The sequence below is a fragment of the Perca fluviatilis genome, chromosome 3 (assembly GCF_010015445.1).
Source record: "Perca fluviatilis chromosome 3, GENO_Pfluv_1.0, whole genome shotgun sequence".
NCBI lineage: Eukaryota > Metazoa > Chordata > Actinopteri > Perciformes > Percidae > Perca > Perca fluviatilis.
The window spans coordinates 21802224-21825290 of NC_053114.1; the positions used below are offsets into that span (position 1 = coordinate 21802224).

Below are 23067 nucleotides of genomic sequence, written 5' to 3' on the forward strand. Positions count from 1 at the left end.
TGGTGTTACAGTCTGGGCAGGTATGTCTAGTCAATACAGAGCTGCCCTACACTTTCTGAATGGTACAGTGACAAGCCCATACTACATGAATAACATCATTAATCCAGTCATTGTGCCCCTGCACCAACAACACAGGCCTAATTTCATCTTCATGGACGACAATGCTCCAGGTCATCGAGGTCGCATCATTAGGGAACGGCTGTTGGACACTGGGGTACCTCAAATGGAGTGGCCTGCACTTTCTCCAGACCTGAAACCCATAGAAAACCTATGGGATCAACTGAGTCGCTGTGTTGAGGCCCGTAACTCTGTTGTTGGTTTTCGTTTCAATACATTTTTTGAGATGAGGAAATCACCATTGGATGCTTCCACTTAAATGCCCTACTTTCATTATATTATACCACTGTAGCTTGAACATTTTACATTGTCCATACATTTCACCCGAAAGCCAGATATCCCTAACTTTTTGTGAGTAGCGTACATGATATAGAGTTGAATTACACTAATATTTTACTTTTTCCTGCTTCAGTTTGTTTATTGCAGAGGCAGATGCCAATATTAAGTTCATTTGTGTTAATAAATAAATACAATTGTTGCACTGTGGCGTTCTAAACCTTGGAAAAGAAATAAGAAAAATAATGGATAGTATAAGCAAGTGATAGCTGAATAAAAAAGGGCTTGGGGTGTGTACTATTAATTATTCTGACTACCTGTGGGAAGAAACTGTCTCTGAAATGGGTGGTGCGTGATTTAATGTTCTGGCAGCGTTTTCCAGATGGCAGGAGTGAAAATAGTGTGTGGGCTGGATGACTGGTGTCCTTGATGATGCTTTGGGCTTTCCTTATGCAGTGGGTAACGAAGATATCATAGAGCTGTAGTAGGTCTGTGCCAGTACATTTTTATGCTGGGTTAGTGTTAGTTTTTTAGTGTTTTGCTGCAGTTTCCAGTCCTGTGCAGTCAAAACTGCCAAAGCAGATACTGTGATGCAACCTGTCAAGATATCCTCTCTATAGTGCAGCGATGAAAGTTAAGCCAAGCCTTGGTTACCATGCGGAATCTTTTCAGACACCTTACAGTCTTTGTTGTGATTTCTTGAGGAGGAAGTTTGTGATGTGTACAGTGGTGAATTAGACATTTATAAAATATCTCAGGAGGCCAGGGCTTGTTTTCGAGTTGGAGATCGGAGGTTACCAAAGACAGGGAAGACGAGAATGCATTTAAATATAACAAGATAGAGACAGACAGACTTTCCACAATATGAAACTCCACTTGCATTTATTTTGTACCTTGCCTCCTACAGTTTGGGCCTGGAGTCTACTCTGCATGGTAAAGAGTGAAAATTTTTTTTATATTGTTTGCTTTTCTACCACTTTCCTAATGCTTGCTGGGGCATTCAACGCTTCCATGGCAAAAAATGTCACAGAAAACTAGCTGACTGGGTATATATAAGCAGCACCTCTTTACAAGTCAGTTTTCACAAATATGTATTGTTGATGTACATATTGGTTTTTAATTATATGAAGCCAGTGTCTATATGGACACTATATGGGCCATTTTTCAAACTGTATGAAGAAGTCCTGAACTAATTACAGCACCTAGCACGTTCACAATACCTCAATTGACGCAGAGTACGTGTCACAAAAGCTTTCCACATCACTTTATTTTCCACTAACAGAGTAAAGACTGCACACTTCAGAATGATGGATTTTACAACACAGTTACCAACAGTATGTGCAATGTCTGAATGGATTTCATCTATTGTGTGACAGCATGAGCATAAACAAGCGCAGGCACTGTCCATTCTTTAACAATTTTACAAAGTGGAGAGGTAGATAACGCCAAGGATATTTCTCATGAGCTTTTGTCCCTTTCTGATTTACATTTTATTTTCAGAACTAAGTTGCAGTGTAATATAAATACAGTCAAACCAGGATGACAAAGCTAAAGCTCAGAAACTACAGTATGTTAAACTAAAAGAAGATTACAGTACCATGAAGTGAGGGCAAAGGTCCCGAAGTGCTCAGTTCAGAGCATCTACCTTACTGTTGGAAATTGAGGAAGTCAGATACAAAGGTATTTCTGAAGAGCAGCGTTTATGTGTGATTTGTGATCTCTGGGTTGTTGAGGATTTCTTTCATTTTGTGTTCTATAGGCCCATGTGCAGTGACTTTAAGAATTTTTGGGGGGCATTTTAGGCCTTTATTATACAGGACGGCTGAAGATTTGTGAAAGGGGGCAGAGAGAGAGAGAGAGAGAGGGAGAGAGAGAAAAGGGGAATGACATGCAGCAAAGACCCGTGGCCGCTGTGTCCAGGACTGAGCCTAGTACATGGGGTGCACACTCAACCATGTGAGCTATCCAGTCGCCCAGTGCAGTGACATTGAGCAAGCATCTATTTGTTAAAAATTAGTTGAAGAACCCTGTTTTTTTTTTTTTTTGAAGGTAATATGTTGAGTTAGCTCTCTAATGAGGAGATCATTGTCTTGCCAAGATTTATATAAAATGCATGGCAACTAAGACAGAGAACACTATATCCATCATAATAGGGCGTGTCTTTCATGGAAATTGAATGTTTTGAAATTTTCTATTTTTTTTAAATTTGCGGTAACTGTATAATATGATTTATCATGTGGCCATCCTGGTTGTTGTTGCTGTATATTGATTGCTACAATAAGTTCCTATTTCAGTCTTTCCAATGCTTAAAGCACAGTAACTTAAATTTGCATCAACACTAGTCTATATCCATGACCTTCCACTTCCGGGATTGCTCCGTTGCCGCCGGAAATTACGCCGCATGTCCTTCTTTTCGGCTGGATGTCCGTTAGTTCCGCTTTGTGTTGGAATTTTAAACTCTGGTTGATTTATGAGGACTATGCTTAACTGCTCCTCAGATCTCTGCAGGGTAAATCCAGACAGCTAGCTAGACTTTCTGTCCAATCTGAGTTTTCTGTTGCACGACTAAAACAACTTTTGAATGTACACACGTTCCACCAAAACAAGTACCTTCCCGAGGCTATTAGCAGCGGCACTGTGCGGTACTTAGCACCCATGGCGATTGTGATTGGTTAATAGACATGCCAATAAACCAGAGCCCGTTTCTCTCCCATCCTGGACTGCTGTGTGGACTAGCCAGACCCTCCTTTGCAGCGCTGTGGAGGAAGGTCTGGCAATGCGAGATTACATCAACGCTAAAGAGCAGTTACAGCAAATAGGAACTAAAAAATATCTACTAATAAAGCAGGGTAAATCAGATTATAAAATAATCTCAAAATATTTTGTGTTCTCTCTTGCCCCATAAATGCTGAACGGAACAAATTTCCATTCAATGTTAACATCTAGTTGACCATTATCTTGTTTACTGCAGAAAAGGTGTTGTTCATCATTAGCTCATGTAGTGTTAGCTCATAATTGGCGCAGCAATTTTAAGTGTGTGGGCAGTTTTGTTGAAAAGAACAATGGGAATACGGTGATCGTTAACTTACCACACACTACAATAACAGCCAGGAGCCTGCCCAAGGGTGCCTACTCAGAGCAGTTTCTCATCTGGAGATGCATTGAACGAAATCAGAGCACCTGTCTCACAGCCAGTGTTAGACAAAGCCCCATGTCATTCACAGAAGTGAGGCTAATAACACCGTTAGGTCATTCAGGCTCGCTTCATTGTGTGTCAGAAAGAGCAGTACAGCAGTTCGATACAATCAAACACAGAGCTGTAACTCCCCTGGCCCTGAAGAGTAGAAGAATCGAATGGCCTGCTGATTGACAGACTTGGTCAATCATGACGAATGTTTCCACGGCTTCGGAACTAATGATTTTGCTGTGAAATATCATCAGCTTACAAAGCTTTATTAATTAATTACTACTGTTTGATGCAAACCAAATCAAAAGCACATGCTTAGGTTTTCTTTTAAAACGTGTGTGTTATGAATGTGAAAGCAAATTCTACTTATTCATAGAGATTAAATTACATTATCGCTCTCTTGTCTCCTTTTTTGTGTTAACTTGTTTTTTTTACCCTGCTGTTATTTAAGTCACTTCTCTAATTAATGGTATTCATCTAACAATGTTAAAGGTTAAGGCTGATGACAAATCCAATGAAAAGACCAAAACCAACAATTCGTTTCTCAATACTTTTCTACTGTCCTACCCTGTGTGTGGCTATCAGCCCTAAGTCCAATGGTTCTCATTGAAGATGTAAGTCTTTAAAAACAGGTCATGAATATATACTTTTTTAAAAATGGATAAATAGCAATGCAGTTTTTAACAGTAAGTAAATAAGTGCTTTGTGTTGGGCACTATTTTCAGTTGCAGATTTGTTGTGCTAGTGAGTATTTACGGTAGCATGACGGTGTGTGGGATCAACTCAAAATAAAATACAGTGCCCACGTTTATTGTAATGAAGGAAGATGTCACTCAGTAGAACACCAGTCAATGATGTGTTTATATGTTGTGTGTCTACATTAATAATGTTTTGGCTACATAGGCAGTGGTTGTTAATGGCATCTATTTATTTCTATGGGTGTTTTTGACGATAAGAAAAATTCTCCTCATATATTAAAGTTTCTAGAGAATAAGTTGTGACTTGAGACTTGACCTAAGGTCTTTATTGAGATCATATGTGTGAAAAAAACAGCACATTTTCCTCTTACACACATATACATGTATACAAAGGTTAATTTATACATCAGAAGCATTCACCTTCTTGCAAACTATAAATAAGTGAATTTTAAAGCTCAGGTAGCATATTGTCTCACATGTGCAGACTAATTATTGCAATATGCTGTTTCCTTAGCTAACGGGTCTCAGAGTCGACAGACTTTGAACTCCACATATTGAGCCCTCGAGCAATGCTCTACCTCCTGGACTGTGACCACATCAGGTTAATCTTAGTCACCACAGAAACTCATTATTCCGCATCATGTAATAAAAGTTTAGTCAGATATAAATGGAAAGAAGGAACGGTGGAAGAAACGCTTAGACTGCCCAAACTCTCAATATTCTCCATCGTCTAACCTGTCACCATTACGGAGCTGAGACTCCAGACAGGCTAATTACCAGCACAGATATGTCCCAGCTCAGCCATACCTTTTGCTCCCCTGCACTGAACCACAACAGTAACTAATTAGCATAGACAATACCTTTTTGATCAACATAAAGTGTTTTCTCTTGTTTCCACTGATGCACCATGAATTTAAATGAGCCAATTAGCGTATGCATTTCCCCTGGTATCACGTTCACAAAGTCTTTGATTGAGATTCTGCTGCACAGCAATACAGCAGAAAGTTTAACTGCTCTGCTGCGACCGGAAGGGTGAGCCTCATGTAACACATACTATGGTTTCATTGTAGTTTGTAGGTGCTGGCGATCAGTAAACTGTTGGTGTTTAAAAAAACAACAAAAATGAACAGACAAAAAGGGAATTTAAATATTTATTTTTAATATTAAAAGCATGGGATAAAGAAAAAAAGCTGGGCAGAATTATTTTTTACAAATATGCCATTTGCAGTCATTCAGTAGATGCATAGTTTTGTATTACTTAGAGGACTGTGGGTGATTAGCAGCATAATCAGCAGCTATTTAGCATTTTCTCCCCGTTTTTCTCTTCATTTTCTGAATAACTGAAAATATTCTGTACTGTCCTTGCCATGAGAGGACCTTTTTCACTTTTTCTGCTGTGAATTTTGATAGTGAATATGATATACTGTACATAAAATGTAGATATAATGGGTCTTGCAGCAGGAAACAGCAACTTTTAAAGCGTGGGCACATAAACTCAGTTACTACTTTTAAACTGATTTCATTTTATTAAGAAATCTTGACATATTAACTAAAAAAGTGCTTTTTTCTGTCTTTTTTTACAACTAGCTGTTACAAGGAAAGTCCATTCCTAAACTGGGGTCACTGGACCAGATTGAAACAGGAAGTGGAGACGCAGAGGGACGTTACAGCGGCGAATGTGACGATGAAGACGGCTGTGGTGGTTCAGGTGGTGGAGAGGTGAGGAGGAAAGTCTCCAGAGTCTCCAAATGTAAGTCTCATCTTTTCTTAATTGTATTGAACAATTAACCTGTTAACCATGTGAAGACATTATTACCCAATTGTTATATTTTGCCCTAAGGAGGTAGAGTTCTATATCAAGAATATAACATTTGAGTGGTAATATATTATAATTTGTACTTGTAGGATTGGGTGTAATGATTTAAATTTCTATGTATGTTTGGATCTACGATTGCATTTTGTGTTTATTGTATAGCTCTTCTCTTTGTATGAGGTCAAGAGTTTTTGGACATGTTCCCTGACAAATAAACTTTACTAAATATAAAACATATAATCAAAACATATAACACAGACTCACAATGACTTAGATCAAATATGAGGAGAAAAATCAAGTTTCACAAAGCACAAATAAATATAACAAGGAATACATATGTATGTTCTTATGCTTCTTAATTTTCCATGCATGCATTCAAATGCCTTTTACTCTACCTCATATAGGTAGAGTAAAAGGCTAATATGGTAGATCTACTTTTTAAAATTGCAGAACAAAAAAAAATAAAACTAGACATTCGAAGGTGCAGTGGCATATTACTATAGTTTAATAAGACTTGCTTCAGTCTCCATTTTATGACAGCTATAATAATAGTCATTAAAGATAATAGTTGCTATGGGGGACATTATTGCAATCAAGGCCCATTACTTTAAAAATTATTGCTCCTCAGAGTATCAGTAACCCCTGATGAATCACAGCAGCGGAGCTCTCCTCTTCATTTTGTTACCTGTCACAGTCTCCTCTCAGCACATGGATTTCCCCTCTCCTCTCTCCTCTACATCAAACATGCTAACAACCTGATTAATCACCTCTCTCATTTTGCCTATGGCGACAGCGAGGGGGGGGGGAGGAGGGGGGTCATCCAAACAAGCCGTTCTGTCTGTGTAAATGTTTCCTTTACTGCTTGTCAGTCTGTCTCGAGGCTTTAGCAGCTCAGGCTCAGGGAAGCTGCTTAACAATCGCTCATCTGAGGCTGTGGGGAGGCTTTGACATTTATCACCCATTACAGTAGAGCCACCCTTTCCTTGTCATGGGCTAGATCAGCCTGTCTCCCATATTTATGACCCACTGTCTGTCATGACCTCTGTCGAGCATCTGTCCCCTGCTGCCTGACCCTAACACAAATACAGAGGATTCCCAACCTGAACCAGACCTCTGGTCAGTCCCTGCAGGTTTCTACAGTTTTTTGCCTTTATTGCTACAAAATGGATTTATCTCTTTTTAGTTGCCGTTTGGTGTAGGTATTTTTCTTTGGGTTTTATTGTTGTAGTAGAATTAAATGAATTAGTAAAATATGCAAGCCAAGGATACGGCAACATTAAAACATTATGTATTATTGCTCTCGCTTAGTGAAAAATAGTCTTACACAATATAAAGCAGCTTGAAAGCACGGCAAATACTTAAAGGGGTGATAGAATACAAAACCGATTTTACCCTGTCATAGTTGAATAACGACAGTTCGGTGGGTAAATAGGACATACATATAAGCTCAAAATCCCATTGACACCCCTTTACTATGAAAATCTCATATTTTGAAACTGCCGCTGAAAACGGGCGAATCTCAACAAAGCTAGTTGCTTGTGTAAGCATCTCAAAATCCGGAACCTTTGTCACAACCATGGGTGTATTAAGAGAACGGTCACGCCCCAACATTTGCATAGGCTACACAACTGACCTGAGATCAGTTAGTCTTCTGAATCTAGGTCGTGCAGATCTCAGAAAATGTATTCATTGTTCATATGCTATTTTACCATTAAATTCACTTCTGAGACTTTTTTATGCGAGAAATCAACTACTTAGAGGTCAAATATGGGCCGTTTTACGAAAATTGATGTCTAATTGCAAATTTTGTCCGACTGTGTGTCGGACTTCAGAGGCTGGTGCTGCCTGTGTTGCTGCCTCGCCGCCTGGCCTGCCTTCCTCCACAGACCCCGGTGTAACACCGGCTTGCTGTGAGCTCGATTGAGCTCCGGCACGGCTGCTGCAGCCCACAGCACCTCATACCCGCGCAAAGTCACCGTTTGGGCTATTGGACTACTACCAAACGCCGCTGCTCTGACAGAGCTCCAGGGCCTGGAACTCCCCTCTTCCTGCTAGCTAGCTAAATGCCCGGTGTATGTGAGTGAAAGCGCGGTCAGCGAGCTTGTTACGCCAGCATTCTCTTACCACAGATTCTAGTTAATCTTATAATGTGTGTAATTATAATGTGTTGAGTTATTTAAACAAACGATTGGGAAAATAAACGCCGCTTGTCCATGAGTCTCATTGATAGAGCCTGCCGCTGGATGGAGCTCTATCAATGAGAGCTAGCTAGCCTCCTCTTAGAATTCCTCTGGAATTCACAAATATTCATTAACTTGAAATCGGACACCGTTGTTAGCTTTATAAAACATATAGTTAGATGTTGTATAAGTGGCGTGACGCAATTCAAACTGTAAATATACTCGAATTACGACCAAAAATGAAGCTAACTAGCCGCAATCTGTACACATAGGATTGAAGGGACAGTCTCAGCTAACGAAACCCTTACAGCTCACAAATATTCATTAACTTGAAATCGGACACCGTTGTTAGCTTTATAAAACATATAGTTATATGTTGTATAGCTAAGTGGCGTGACATGTGTGTAACATGTGGTAAGAGATTGCTGGTGTAACAAGCTCGCTGACCGCGCTCTCACACACGGGCCATTTAGCTAGCAGGAAGAGAGGTGATGCAGGCCCTGGAGCTTTGTCAGGGCAGCGGCGTTTGGTAGTAGTCCACCAGCCCAAACGGTGACTTTGCGCGGGTATGAGGTGCTGTGGGCTGCAGCAGCCGTGCCGGAGCTCAATCGAGCTCACAGCAAGCCGGGGTCTGTGGAGGAAGGCAGACCGGGCGGCGAGGCAGCAACACAGGCAGCTGAACTCCGACACACAGTTTTACTGATTTCTCGCATAAAAAAGTCTCAGAAGTGAATTTGGTAAGGAAACATTGCAGTGTCTGGAATATGAGATTCTGTCGCGTTTCTAATGTCTGTGTATTGGGGATTCGCTCAACCAATCAGCACACGACCTCTAATGCGTGTGTATGGCGAGTCGCTCAACCAATCAGCGCGCGTCTCTATGTGTGTGTACGGGGCTAAGGCTCAACCAAGCAGCGCGAGCTCATCTAAATATTCATGACCATACCATATTTGGAAGAAAAGCTCTTGTTACAAATAGGGCCAAAACACAGGGATGCATAAGGGCCAATAAAATATCAACCAGGCCATTTTCAGCCCAACTAATGTTACATACCCCATTAGGAGACCATAAGGAACAGTGTGAAATACCCTATATAATCATTCTATCACCCCTTTAATGTAAGTACTATCCATTATATTTTATGAACAGAAATAAAAATCTTAATTGGGTCTTCACTTTAGAAAACAAATAAAATCAGTCCAACTAATATGTTTTTTTGTGTTTATATGCAAGCACAATTCAAATAGAAAATATATTCCATGTGGTTTAATCCAAAACACCTCTTCAACCTGTAGGAGTGAATAAAGGTCACAGATAAACAATCAACCCACTGTCCACTGAATCATTCTCCATCATCATTGTTACATAGACATGTAACACTTTCAGGCACCAACTGGTGTATGACACAGGTTAATAGTCACGTGTTAAACCCTCATTTTTAACAAATCCTGTGATACTGTTAGTCACAAATACACACTTGCATTCACACAATACCTGGTCTGCTAATGTAGGTAGCAGACAGAATTGTATGAGTCATCTGTGGCTAAGAGGAGTGGAAGTTAGCACAAATATCTGTTACAGAGGTATAATAGCCGAATAGTAGTCCACTTGTTCAGTCAGCCAACATGGTGTGGAATGGATTATTACGTGAATGTTAGAGATATACAGAATTGATATTTTGGCTTCTGACCTCGTCATGCCCCACAAGGAAGCACTAAGCTCAGCACAGCTGGAAGTAAGGAGTAATGATAACATCCTCATATGAGGAACATGAGCTGCCAGTATGCTTCATGCTTATTGACGTTGGATTGGGGGGGCTGTGTTTTCAATTCCAGAAAAGAACAATCCAACATTCAAACTGGGTTTTGAACTTTTCCCTCAAGTTCTCTTTTTAAATTTTTTTTATTTGCCACACAACTATTTGCAGCACTTTTCGTGTTTCAACAACCGAGTGCAACAACATTGCCTATTTTTTGTTTTCAGTAACATATATTAGTGTACTGTTTAGCTGTAAACAGTCCAGCCAAAAAAGTACCGCCCACTGGATGGAGCAAATGTTCTCTTTTTACAGCTGAACAGTACACTAAAACATGTTTTGCCGTCCTCACCCATAAAACGACTGTATAGGTTGATTGTGCAAGCAGCTTATAACGACCCATATTTACATTAGTTGTTAGGCGGCGACCTCTACGGGCTGTAGTAATTATCGCGGAAGTTAACGAGGAAGTGAGGTGACAAAGCATAAGAGCAACTGTCTCTCGGACTGTCAGGATATATTGAATATTTCTGCAAATATGAGGTATTTTTATAAAAGTTACCAACTGCAGCTTTAACCAAGTAGCCATTTTAACCTGTTTCCCTAAACCTAAGTCGTTTTTGTGGCCAAACCTAACCACCCTTAACCGTAACGTTATCACATTACGCATATATTTTTAGTGATTGATCACAGTTTTGGAAGACACAGACAAACCATGTAGTCCTGTCGATAGGAGCGTAAAATCTGAAAAAGCTTCTGTGTGTCATTCTAGAGGTCATGCAAACAACGTATGTTGTCGGAATTTGGAGGACTTGTTGGATGTGTCACTGTCTCTCTACTCTGCCCTCTGACAAGTTCATGCTAGGTAGACCCGCCCTCTTTAGAATGGTAACCAGTCAAGAATGACAAATGATAACCTGTGAGCATAATACTGATGGCAAACTTCTGGTAAGAAATAGAACCTGGTTTATATTTCGGTCACTTCATACAGGAAAGTACAATAATCAACATCATAAGAGCTCCGTTAACTTGGCAGTCATTTTGCAAAATTGTAATTGAAATTGAAAATTGAAGTCCGTAAAAGTTGCCCGATTACATCGTATGCTAAATAGCACATACATAGATTTTCTACATCACAGAGCTCATAGTGCATGGAGACTGGCTGGCTACTGTGTCTGGGATGTTTTGTGATCATCACGCTCTGTCTCAGATCAGACAAGCAAGTAGTGCAAATCTGAATCAGCTGTGCAGAGTTGTCACCAACACATTGCCATTGTTCTCCATGGATGGAAAATGTAATTCATTAGTTTTATATGTTGCGAGAAACACAATTCTGAAAAGTTGCTACATCTTACTGCAGCACCAGAGTTGATAAATTGGCTACCATGAGGCTAAATCACAGTGGTGATTATACACAGTTAATAAACATAGTTAGTTTTTATTTCAGTCTGTGTTCAAAATGGAAAGCTGTAGAGAAGAAATACATTATTAAATACAACTACAAAACCAGAAACTTGCAACCATAGAAACAGGAAAAACAATCCATGAAGGTGAGAGAAAAACCAATGTACAGAATTTTAAATAGCATAACTGTCATTCACAAGTCACAAGTGAATGGAATCCCAGTGAGAGTGATAACATGTAATGTGGCGGTTTGTGATCTTTTTTTTTTTTTTTACAGTTTTAAGAGTCGACAATTCTGAGTTTCAAATCTTAGACTATATAGAAGTTACAAGATTGCGTGATATATTTTCAGCTGCCATTTTATGACGAGCGTGTCAGTCTATCTACGTAAATTGAGTACAGTGATATTGCCATCTTGTTCCAGAAAGTTAAACACCATGTATAATTTAATTGGATTTCTTTCTTGGCAATTATCCATAATCCCTCTCCTTTGTATCTTTGACGTTTATCAGCAGAACATGCTGACGATAGATCAGAAAGATAAGGAAATAAAATGGGATAAGCTCAATACAATATAGGCCTGATTTAAGGGATTATCCTAATTAAGTAGAATTACTGATTTTTGAGAATGCGATGTATGTGACAAGAAGCAACAATGTGATCGGTTCACCCTTTAGAATGAATGAATGTTTAGAATGTTTAGCGACTGCAGCAGGCCACTATTTACTGCATTGTACTCCAGATCGCTGAGCTAAAAATACAAGTAGGCTCATCACCAGAGAATTTTGAAAAGCACACGGTGAAAGCAGAAAACTCAGAGATCCAAGACATACCAAAGAGAGAGCATGTATTCAGAGTTTTTCATGCATTTTCCTTCCACATCAAGCCCTGTTTTTGCAGTTATTACATACCTGCCAAATTACTTCAGCAAACACACACATTTCTCCTTAATAAAATGAAATACACATTTAACACTAATGAGAACTAGCACCTTAATGTCAGAACTATTGTAATATGACAGTGTTGTGTATTGCAGCCTATTACAATGCATGTAAAGCATCATAACCAGGATCATAATTACCAATTATAATAGACATAATTGGAATACTCATTAAGAAAAGCTATAATGTATCTAATGTCTGTGGAGCTGTATTGGCTCAGACTGTGGCTGTGTGCATTGTGTAAAAGGGTTAAACTCCTCTTATCTACTTATTGCACAAATTCAGATATTGGTGTAATTAGACACCTTTACACTCCCAAATAACAGAAGATACATTTTTGCTTTGATGTCGAGAACTTAATTTTGGTAAAAAAGGTGAAGCCCAAGGGTCTCAAGTATTTGGGATGAGACAATTCTCTGCTGCAGCCCTACTTTATGATTGAGCCTTGATGAGATAATTACACATCTGGTTTAATCACATAAAAAGCTTGCCCTGCTCAGATATGAATATAATAAATCCAGGTTTGCTATTTTAGCCATGGTGCCTTATTAATCACTACACAGTTTTAAGATAATAACAAACTCTTAGCCATGCTAGTGGCTCTGTGATGCTGTACTGATGCTTTGAGCTAAATGCTAATTTCAGCATGCTAACATGCTCACAAAGACAATGCTACCATGTAGATGTTAAGCAGGTATACTGTTTGCAATGTTCACCGTTATGTGTTAGTATGCCAACACTTGCTGTTTATCACTAAATGCAAAGTACAGCTGAGGCTGATGGGAAAATCATTAGTTTTTGCAGCTATTTGGTCTAAAAAAAAAGTATTGGACTGGAATTTTGATCTGATGATGGAGCTAGAGGAAAAGTCAGAGGATCACCAAAGTTATTACACTTCATCCCGAAGGGAACATGAATGTCAATATATGGAATAGTTGTTGAGACATTCTCTCAAAGCCACAATTAAAAACCTGCTAGTGGCAGGAGAGAAGTCAGAGTATTCACAAAAGATGTCCGGGTTTGTCGCCTGGGAACCACAAACTTTTGTACCGATCAATCCAATAGATGTTGAGATATTTCCTTTTCTTTCTTTTTTTTTTTTTAATCAAAGTCTTTTCATTGTATTTTCATATACAACAAACAACAGATACATAACAGCCCACATCCCACCCACATCGCACCACTGCTACAGAGAAAAGCAGACTATAAAATAAAAATATGAAAAGAAAAAGGGAGGACAACAACATTCACATCATACAATGTCATTAGAGTAATTATTAGTAAGAACAGGTTGCCAGATATTACTGAATTTAATAGTATTACCTTATAAAAAATAACAAATTTGTTCAAGAGTTAAATAGTGCATAACATCGTTGATCCAGTGTTTAAATACAGGTGGAGACTTATCCTTCCATTTTAATAAAACAATGCGTCTGGCCAAGAGGGTTGCATATGATGTTGAGATATTTCACTGGATAATTTAAAATCTTGATCTGCTGGTTCAGCTATAAATCAGGGGATCATCGGAGTCATTAGATTATTCATCTGGGGATCATTAATGTCTGTACAAAATTCTATGGCAATGCATCCAACAGTTGTTGAGATAGATAGATTCAGTCTGGATTAAAGTAGTGAACCGACCGACTGACATTGCCATCCTTAGAGCTGTGCTGCTAGCATGGCCAATAGAAGAACACACATACACCTTCAGTTACTGGCTACATACTAGAAGAAAAATACAGGTTTTCCTTACGTTCCCTTAATCCACCACTGAATCTTGGATTTCTGCGACCTGTCAACAACGCCTGGAGTGGAGAACAACTAAAAGGTTTTTTCATGCTCCAACCCCAACAGGCAGCTCCATGCCTCTTATCTGGCCTGGCATGGTTTAGCTGCAGACACTGTGACTGCTTGCAGCGTTAGCTTTGCACAGCAAAAAGACATCTGTCAGACACAGTGGCAGCAGTGGAGACACCAATCGATTTCTAGCAAGTAAACACAATGAGGGGAAGGGGAGAGGCTGCTTTACTATGACTCTTATTAATTAATAGTGTCTCAGCAGGAGAGTATTTGATGTTATTCGAGCTTCTACCCCGCAGGCTGGTGGTAAATGACTGAATGCAGCTGTTGCATGTAGAAATCCTCTGCTATTTAATGTCAAGTGATTATTTCTATGACAGCATCCAACGGGGGGGGGGGGGATCTGCACATATTTAGTAAAAACTCATTTTCTGTCATAATTTATGTTGTTTTATGTTCCAGCTCTAAATAATGAGAGATCTGAGAGATAGGGAATTGCATGAAGGCCACTTGGTTGGGCATATACAGTAATAGGCCTATCGCTGGGAGCCTTGTAGTACTTTGCTGTGCCTGTTAGATAGATCTTTATCCTCATTACAGTGTGAGATCAAATTAGGTCACCTGCTGTGACTCCTGCCCTCCTCTGGGCTGGTGATAATGGGATCAAAATCATTTACAGCAGTGTGTCTCATAAGCTTTTGACCAGTGTGCCTTACTGGGTGGACTCCTAGGTTGTCTGATTATCACTCGATTAAATGAATCCACTGACCTAATTAATAACTAAGTTATTTATCAAAGACTTTCATGTATCTAGAAGATTGTACCATTATACCTTTCCAAATAGTGCAGTTTCATGGTCAAATACTGTATGCCAGTTGCTAAGTAAATTATGAGTATTTAACAATGAAATACATTGTACATATAGTAAAGTAAGCAGCTCTAACTAAATAGGTCAATTTTGATAAATTAGTAAAAAGTTACAGCTAAATTACTAAAACAGTAGTTCTTCAATTTACTATTGAACACTAGGGTTCATTATTAAAGGCTTAGTAAAAATAAGTTTACAAATACACTATTGCACAAACACACTTACTTTGTATTCATGGAACTATTCTGACTTGTTCACCATAAACTGTGGTGAACATATACATTCACCAACAAAAAAAATCTAAATGAAAATACCAGACCCACTGTAAAAATATTTTCAGTGAAAATAGGTTTTAAAAAAAAAGCAACAATGAAGAGTAGTAGTAGTAGTAGTAGTAGTAGTAGTAGTAGTAGTGCTGTTACATGGGAGAATGTTTATGCTGTTTGTTTTTGCTCTGGCTGGGTGGCTGGTTGTGTTGAATGTTAGTCTCAGTGCCATTGAGGAGCCACTGTAGCTTAAAGGTCCCATGACATGGTGCTCTTTGGATGCTTTTATATAGACCTTAGTGGTCCCCTAATACTGTATCTGAAGTCTCTTTCCCGAAATTCAGCCTTGGTGCAGAATTACAGCCACTAGAGCCAGTCCCACAATGAGCTTTCCTTAGTATGTGCCATTTCTGTGTCTGTAGCTTTTGAGGAGGAGAGAGGGAGGGCAAGGTGGAGGGTGGGGGCATGGCCTTGACTTGACCACTTTGCTCATTTGAAAGCCATGATGTCTCTCTCTCATGGGTGGGCCAAATTCTCTGGGCGGGCAAAGCAGAGAAAGGGGAGATAACCTTGCTCCTTATGACCTCATAAGATGGAGATTCCAGATTGGCCCATCTGAGCTTTCATTTTCTCAAAGGCAGAGCAGGATACCCAGAGCTTGGTTTACATCTATACATCTATCTATCTAGCCACTGGGGGACCATAGGTAGGCTGGGGGAACACATATTAATGTTAAAAAACCTTATAAAGTGAAATTTTCATGCCATGGGACCTTTTAAACTGCTGCTGTAGCTGATCTATCTATCTATCTGCAGTTTAAGCAGTTGATGTTGAAATATGACTTATGATTTGGGATTGGAACTGTAAACCTGCGTAAATACATGTTTGGGTGAAAAGATATTCAAGTAACTCAAATGTTCAGTAACCCCAAAACTAGACCATTGCAATCTTTCAGAGCAGAAACCAGTCATCATTACAAAGCAAATCGGTCTTGAAATGAGCCACACCTACTGGTTGCAGAACTTAATAGTGCTGCATTTGCCGCCAAGCAGCACAAATGAACCAGTTACTAACAGCAGACTCCCTCTGTGACTGTCTAGCACAAGGCAGGACAATACTGATCATGAAACATACCACACACAAGGGAATAGCACCATCCAACCACTGTCCAGCATGGAAAATCCTGTCAGACATCACAGTGTTGAAGCTGAAAGGACATGTGTGTCAATACACAAGCAACGCTCAGAGGGGGATTGGAAACTACAGCAGAGGCCCAAAGCACCAGCTACTGAAGGCAGAGCTGTCGCTCTACGACTGCAAGTTGAAACAGACGAACCAAGCACAGTCTGGATTAGACGGTGGAGGAGGCAGTTCAGATCCTTTTACTTAAGTTAAAGTAACAGTACTGCACTGTGAAATTACACCATAACATGTAAAAGACCTGCATTCAAAATATGAATTATGTAAAAGTAGTATTAATACAATTTGTAAAAAGTAATTGAAAAATTTTAAGTACTTTACATACTGTATAGTAGTTTAAAAATGCATAATATTTTATAAGATAATCGTATGTTTTGTATGCAAAATCTTATTCTGCAAAGTAACTAGTGACTTAAAGTAGCATGACTTTCACTGGGATTAGAGCTGGATGATTTATTAGTTTATATTAATACCAAACTGTTGCCAAAATTATGTTTTTAAGCAAATTGTAAAAACAAAATCCTTTTTTGTTTACTGGTGTGAAAAGTTTTCTGATTTACTTCGTGATAAAGATATATACAGTTCATTGTGGTAATCCTCAGTTTATTTTATTAGTTTATGAGACCTTTATGTGTCCTTAGTTTATGTGATTTTATATACATTTGACATATTGCGGCATAAATATACTCAGTTGCCAGTTTATTAGACGCACCTAGCTAAAACGATAACCGTCTAATCTAACAGCCCTGCAATAAATTCTACCATTATAAAGTTTCTGTTGAAACCGTTTTAGAGAGGTTAATTTGTTGAGGTGTTTATATTATTTGGATTTGATATAAATGAGGGTAGGCTTAGTAACAGAAACCCATCTCTGTATCATGCAATACAGTTCAGCAGCACCACAAACTACATCCTCCAAAGATATTCTTATTGTCATGATGTTGATTTTAGCCATACTGCTCAGCTGTAGACTGGATGAACAACCATAAAGCTACAAACTCAGTGCTGCACTCATGAATCCCTGGAGCGTCTTGTAGCATACAAGGTCAACAACACACTAAGAGCTTTCATCAGAAAGTTGATGGACTTGTGGAGAAACCACTAAAAGCTGCTCGATCACACAAGTGCCCATCGTTAGCTGCTCCATACCGATGTAATGTGTCGTCCCTGCTGCTGTTCTGCATAGGCTTTAACCTTTTAGTCAGATCACCACGAAGACCAGATTAAGGATCATGAAGAGGGCTACCATCAGTCACCTCGTCTACATGCAAGCCATCAAGCTGATAGCAGTGACGCTGGGAAGCCATTTAGAGTGGAAAATATAGCTGGGTGAAAGCAAATGGAGAGACAATAATTGGAACTGAAGTGGTCGAACTATCAAAAGGCCACATACAGTAATAGACAGGCCAGCTCCAAGAACCAAGAAAGGCAGCAGCATCCAAGGTAGATAAGTAACACCTCAATACACACAGTGTGCCCCGTTGGTCAGATATTCATCTGAAAATGCTCAAACTCAAGCTGTTGATATCAAGATAAAAAAGTTGTCACACTGTGCGGAGGACCATCAGAAAGTACTACCTCTGAGCAGGTTTTTTCACACGGGCTCTATCCTACAGAAACTTAATTTAGTACCTGGTTCCTCTTGTTGAAATACAGATGTAGTTACTGAGTAATCCATCTAAAGGTTCATGGTCACCTGGGAATCTTTCTGCAATGGAAACACCATTCTAGGCTCAATGCAAAATGGTTGGCCTAATGGGTCGTCTATTATTTATAAAATGGAAGAAAAAAAGAAGAAACCTTTGCAATGTCCACATTGGGCTGAAGATGAGCACTGTATTTGGTGTTTTAAGCCCCCAGTGTGGTCTTCCAGGCAGGCACTAGGATTAGGCAATGGTTAGGGTTAGGTGCCTTGAAGTCGACGGTCGCAGCGCTGCAGTGCACTGCTCCACAGTGACAGACATTCCTTGGTCATTCAGTGTTTAGGAATTATGTTTCAAAACTCATTTTTTTACCACAGACAAACAGTTTGGATTCTCAAAAGCTCTGACAGCAGAAATAAAACCTCCTATATCCTATAGCTTTATCTTGAGCTGAAAAACCTGAGGGAAGATAGTTAATTCTAGACCTCACAGTTCAGGAGTTATTGGCCAAACATGCACACTATTTCTCAAAACACCGCTGGCTGTTCTTTGTAACTTTTTCTGCTTAACTAGTGGTGGAGAGTTCGAAAACCAATCCAAGATTGGTTGCTCTAAGACCTGCAGTCAGAACAGAAGGAAATATCTTAACACTAACAGTTTGGTTTCAGCCCTAAAGGCTTCAACAACTATATGGAGATACAGAGTAATGAAAGTCAGCTAATATACTCAAGGCATCTCCATTTAATTTTAGGCTTAATCTGTTCTTCAAAGCCATGCATGGGATTGAGTATGAGCCTGGTGTGTTTCCTTGGTAACTTTAGACCTGTTTTTTTGTGTGTTACATGTTATGTGCTCTATTTTAATCAATCAATCAATCAATCAATCCATCAGACTTAATTTGTATAGCACTTTTCATACAAGCAAATGGACGGCCCCCCCCTTGGATGGCCAATTACTTCCTGTCCTATGGTCCTGTGATAAGAGCCAGGGGCCTCATTTATCAACCGTACAGATGTGTGCGTATGTAATGCATGAGAACATTGCCACGCAAAGTGTGGAATTTACCAACTTGTACTTAAACTTAGGAATGTGTGTAAATATAAGCACAGTTCTGGCCATGCTTAAGAAACAGAATCTAGTGGTAGAATAGCGCTACTACAAATAAAAAGCATTTAAGATTCACAGAGCTAGATTTATCAAGCCGTTTGCGCCTGTTTCCAGGCGCTAATTGGTCGCAAAGAGGGACGTAACCGATGCGGGCTATTTACAAACAGGGCGCACTTGGGTAAAATCGAAGATTGTCTGCCACATGAACGAGAAGAGACAAGTTGCGCTTTCAATATGCGTTCGTGGGAGGGTCGTGGGGAAAGTGGGAGTTCCACCCAAAAAGGTGGGAGGATAAGCGCAAAGTGCACCTAATTATATATTCCGTGGTATTTACAAAGACTGTCAGTAAGAGCGCGCCTCTATTCTGCGGGGGGAAATTCTCTGCCTCTTAAAAACAGGTCTAAACCAGCCGCAATCGAGTTTCCTCGTAGACCTTTATGCCGCTGGTGAAATGGCAACAGTAATTTGAGCAAGACGAAGACATAGGCGAGGCTGAAAATATTTTTAACACAAGAATCACACTTTGTCAGTGAACACAACATCATTTAGCGTTACAGATCAAGCAGCCATGTAATATTAGAGTTACTGGAAGAAATCAAAGATGAAATTGAATCTCCCACTCAGCGTTCACATTACATTCCAGCAGTTGTTAAACTTCTCGCTACATTACAAATATTGGCATCAGGATCATTTCAAACAGTCATAGCATCAGCAGTGGGAATATCTCAGTCTGCACCGGCCCATATCATAGCACAAGTACCGCTTTGCTACAGCGCAATCTACCGTCTAGTGGGCGGAGAAAGACGCCAATTGCCTGATGGGTGTCAGGGTTGATAAATACTACGCAAAATGTGGAAGCATAGCGTGCGCTATTACCGAACTCGCATAAACAGACGCAGCGCAAACTGCGCTAGTGTTAGTAAATTAGGCCAAATTAGTATGCATAACGCAATCAACATCCACGTATGTCCTGTGTCTCCTGTTTAATAGAAAACACTCAATTAGTCATTTGTCTAATTGGTGTCAAACCCTATAAAAGACAGCTGTGAGAAATGTTTGAAATATAATGCAGTGGCTTATTTGCGTTATGAGAAGACAATGTGCTTAAAGATTGCGCTGATCTGCTTGGCGAGGGCACAGAGTGGCTTCTAAGTATGTACCGCTTCCCCAAAAATGTACTGCTGGATTTGTGTCGTGATATATGTGACCTTCTCCCATGCAGCATTTTTTCTTTTGTTATTAATTCCTCCTGCACTGAGTGAACCAAACAATACTTGTTGGTTGGATTCAACCTCATCTACCAGTACCTCCATTTCTGTGTTTGAGAAGTTCCTCTTCTTTGCTCTCTTTGCCATAATTGCGGTGAGGGAAAAAAACACATTCACGTGGTTGATAAAGGGATGTGTTGTTACCATATATGGTTAATTGGAGGCATTTCTGAATGCAAATGGCCTAATAGTGAACGAGCATGGTCGTTCAGAATATGTGGGATTTATTAAGATTGTCTTACTGATGTGCGTGCGATTGGCTTGCGCACGTTTTTTTGTACTTAAGCACATACTTAATTTCATTCGTAAGACAGAATTTAGAACATTTTCTACGCACTGTTAATAAATGAGGCACCAGGAATTTTGGACCGGGATACATTATAACCTATGTCAGATTACAGGGACCCAGATTCCATTCAGCCCAAGCCCCACTATTTGTTCTGGGAGATGGGTTGAATGAAGGGGTGCCGTCAATCCAGGAGTGGGCTTGTAACATGGCTAGGGTGGCAGCGTGTGGAAAAAATGTCATATAAACGGTTTGCCAGAATGGATGTCTATACTAGAAGTGGAAGAAGGTCTCACTCTCTGCGACTCTTTCTAATGCTTTCTCAGTTAAATCTAAATTACCTTGATATGCCCCAGATTACTAAACTACCTTAAACAACATATTAACCCTACTGCATCCCACTCATCCACAGACTGTTTGAGGTTTTAGCTTCACTGTAGGATTAGTTTATGTAATCAGTCTCTTGTGACTCATCATAAATGCCTCCTCCATTTGCTGTGGGCTTATCTTACTCATATGGATAATCATGCACCTATCTCCAACTGAGCCTGCTTTCAACAATTGGAAATGATAGATGTGAGTGACTCATCAAAATAGTATATTTTATAAACCTAAAATTAGGTAGGTAATGTAAGCAATACTGTCTGTGAAGCTGTGCACTCTGACATGGTTAAACATTTAAAACATCTGAGACTTTGTTTTGAGATTAACTGACTAAGCCCCGGATGCAGGGACAGTACCTTTGCAAAATAGATAGCGGAGATCACAGACATAGCATAGCCTACTGTATGACCAGACAACTTTATACTTTCCAAAGACTTTTTTCTTTGTTTTATGTCCTCGTTCAAGTACACAGAAAAAGTGATATCCCGTCGCTGCCTGTTAACCAATGAGAAAATGTGTACCCTTTCACATAAGTAAGCTGCAAAACAGGACAGATGGAAGCATTCAAATTAATATCTCTGTGTATTAACATATGGTCACAGCTCAGATTAGATTTTTTTTTCAGATGAAATACACATAGTGTTTGTGGTTTGAACCTCATTGCCTGCTCTATATCAAACCATGCTTGGATGAAAATGTAATGCACATGCTTTCTGATTTGACATTAATAATATATAGATAATGACATTTTTATTGTAAGATAAAAGAAACCTTGCATTTTCTTTATCATTTACCTTCCAGGTGTTTGTGTTTTGTTACGCAACACTTTTACCACAGTAAGTTGTCATTATCTTTAACGACACATTACTGTTTTTCAATCGTTTTCTCATACCGTGAATGATTTAATGGCTGGCTTAATGAGCTGCGGCTTGCATGTGAAAGGACATTTCATCCTGTTAATGAACCATGAAAAGGGCAAGCACACATCATTGTGTGAACTGTTTAATAATCAGCTTGGTGTCGGACACACAGCCCATCTACCAAAAGTCTGCTATATCAATAAGCACAGATGCTGGACGTTTCATTAAGACAACTTATTCTCCCAGCAACCAATCAACACTGACCCTCTTCCTACTGCCTGCTACTTCTGCTGTCTACTTGTCTCTCCGGCTCTTACTTGATCTTTCTGTGCTACCAAGTTGATGCTTTCACGACTACTATATTGAGTCTACAGCCATGTGGGATGCTGTACTTAGGCACAGTTGCTTTGAGATGAATGCTAATGCTAACATGCTGTTTTTTTGGGGGGGGTTTGGGGGCATTTTCGGCCTTTATTTTTGACAGGACAGCTGAAGACATGAAAGGGGAGAGAGAGGGGGGAATGACATGAACCAATGTGGTGGACTGATCTGTCAACTGGTATTGCCACCCACTGAGCCACACAGTTAGCATTGCTCAAAACATTTGTGATGTAGCCATTTTATGATTGAAAGTGCAGTTAGAAAATGGTTGTTCTAAAAATGCATTTGCAATTGGTTTCCATTTTAATCGGCCATTTCTTCTGAGAGTTGTATATTGCAGCTTGTGGTGAAATGAAAGTAGACTTTGCATGACCCACACCACTTGTCAGCATGGTGACATATGACAGGCAGGTTTGGTCTCCTTCCTCTTCATGTCCTCTGAAAATTTCACTCCGCCTTCATCCTCAGACCTCCAAGGTCATCCTTAGATGTGCATCAGCAGCCCTGGCAGACCCACGCGCTGCTCTCCCATCATCCCTCCTCTATGTCTGCCTGCCCTGCCAGGCAGAAAAAAACCTATCTACTGTATGTCTGCTGCAAAAGCCCTTAGCTCACCCTCTTTCTCAATAGTA

At 39.7% G+C, this 23067-nt stretch overlaps 1 protein-coding gene across 2 annotated transcripts in view; it reads left to right on the forward strand.

Moving 5' to 3' along the window:
- gpc5a (glypican 5a) overlaps positions 1 to 23067 on the forward strand; it is a 151992-nt gene that overhangs the window by 82190 nt on the left and 46735 nt on the right. For both annotated transcript variants that reach the window (XM_039794999.1, XM_039794998.1), the window contains exon 8: positions 5866 to 6028. In XM_039794999.1, the coding sequence (XP_039650933.1) occupies positions 5866 to 6028 (163 nt within the window). The remainder of the gene's footprint in view (positions 1 to 5865; positions 6029 to 23067) is intronic.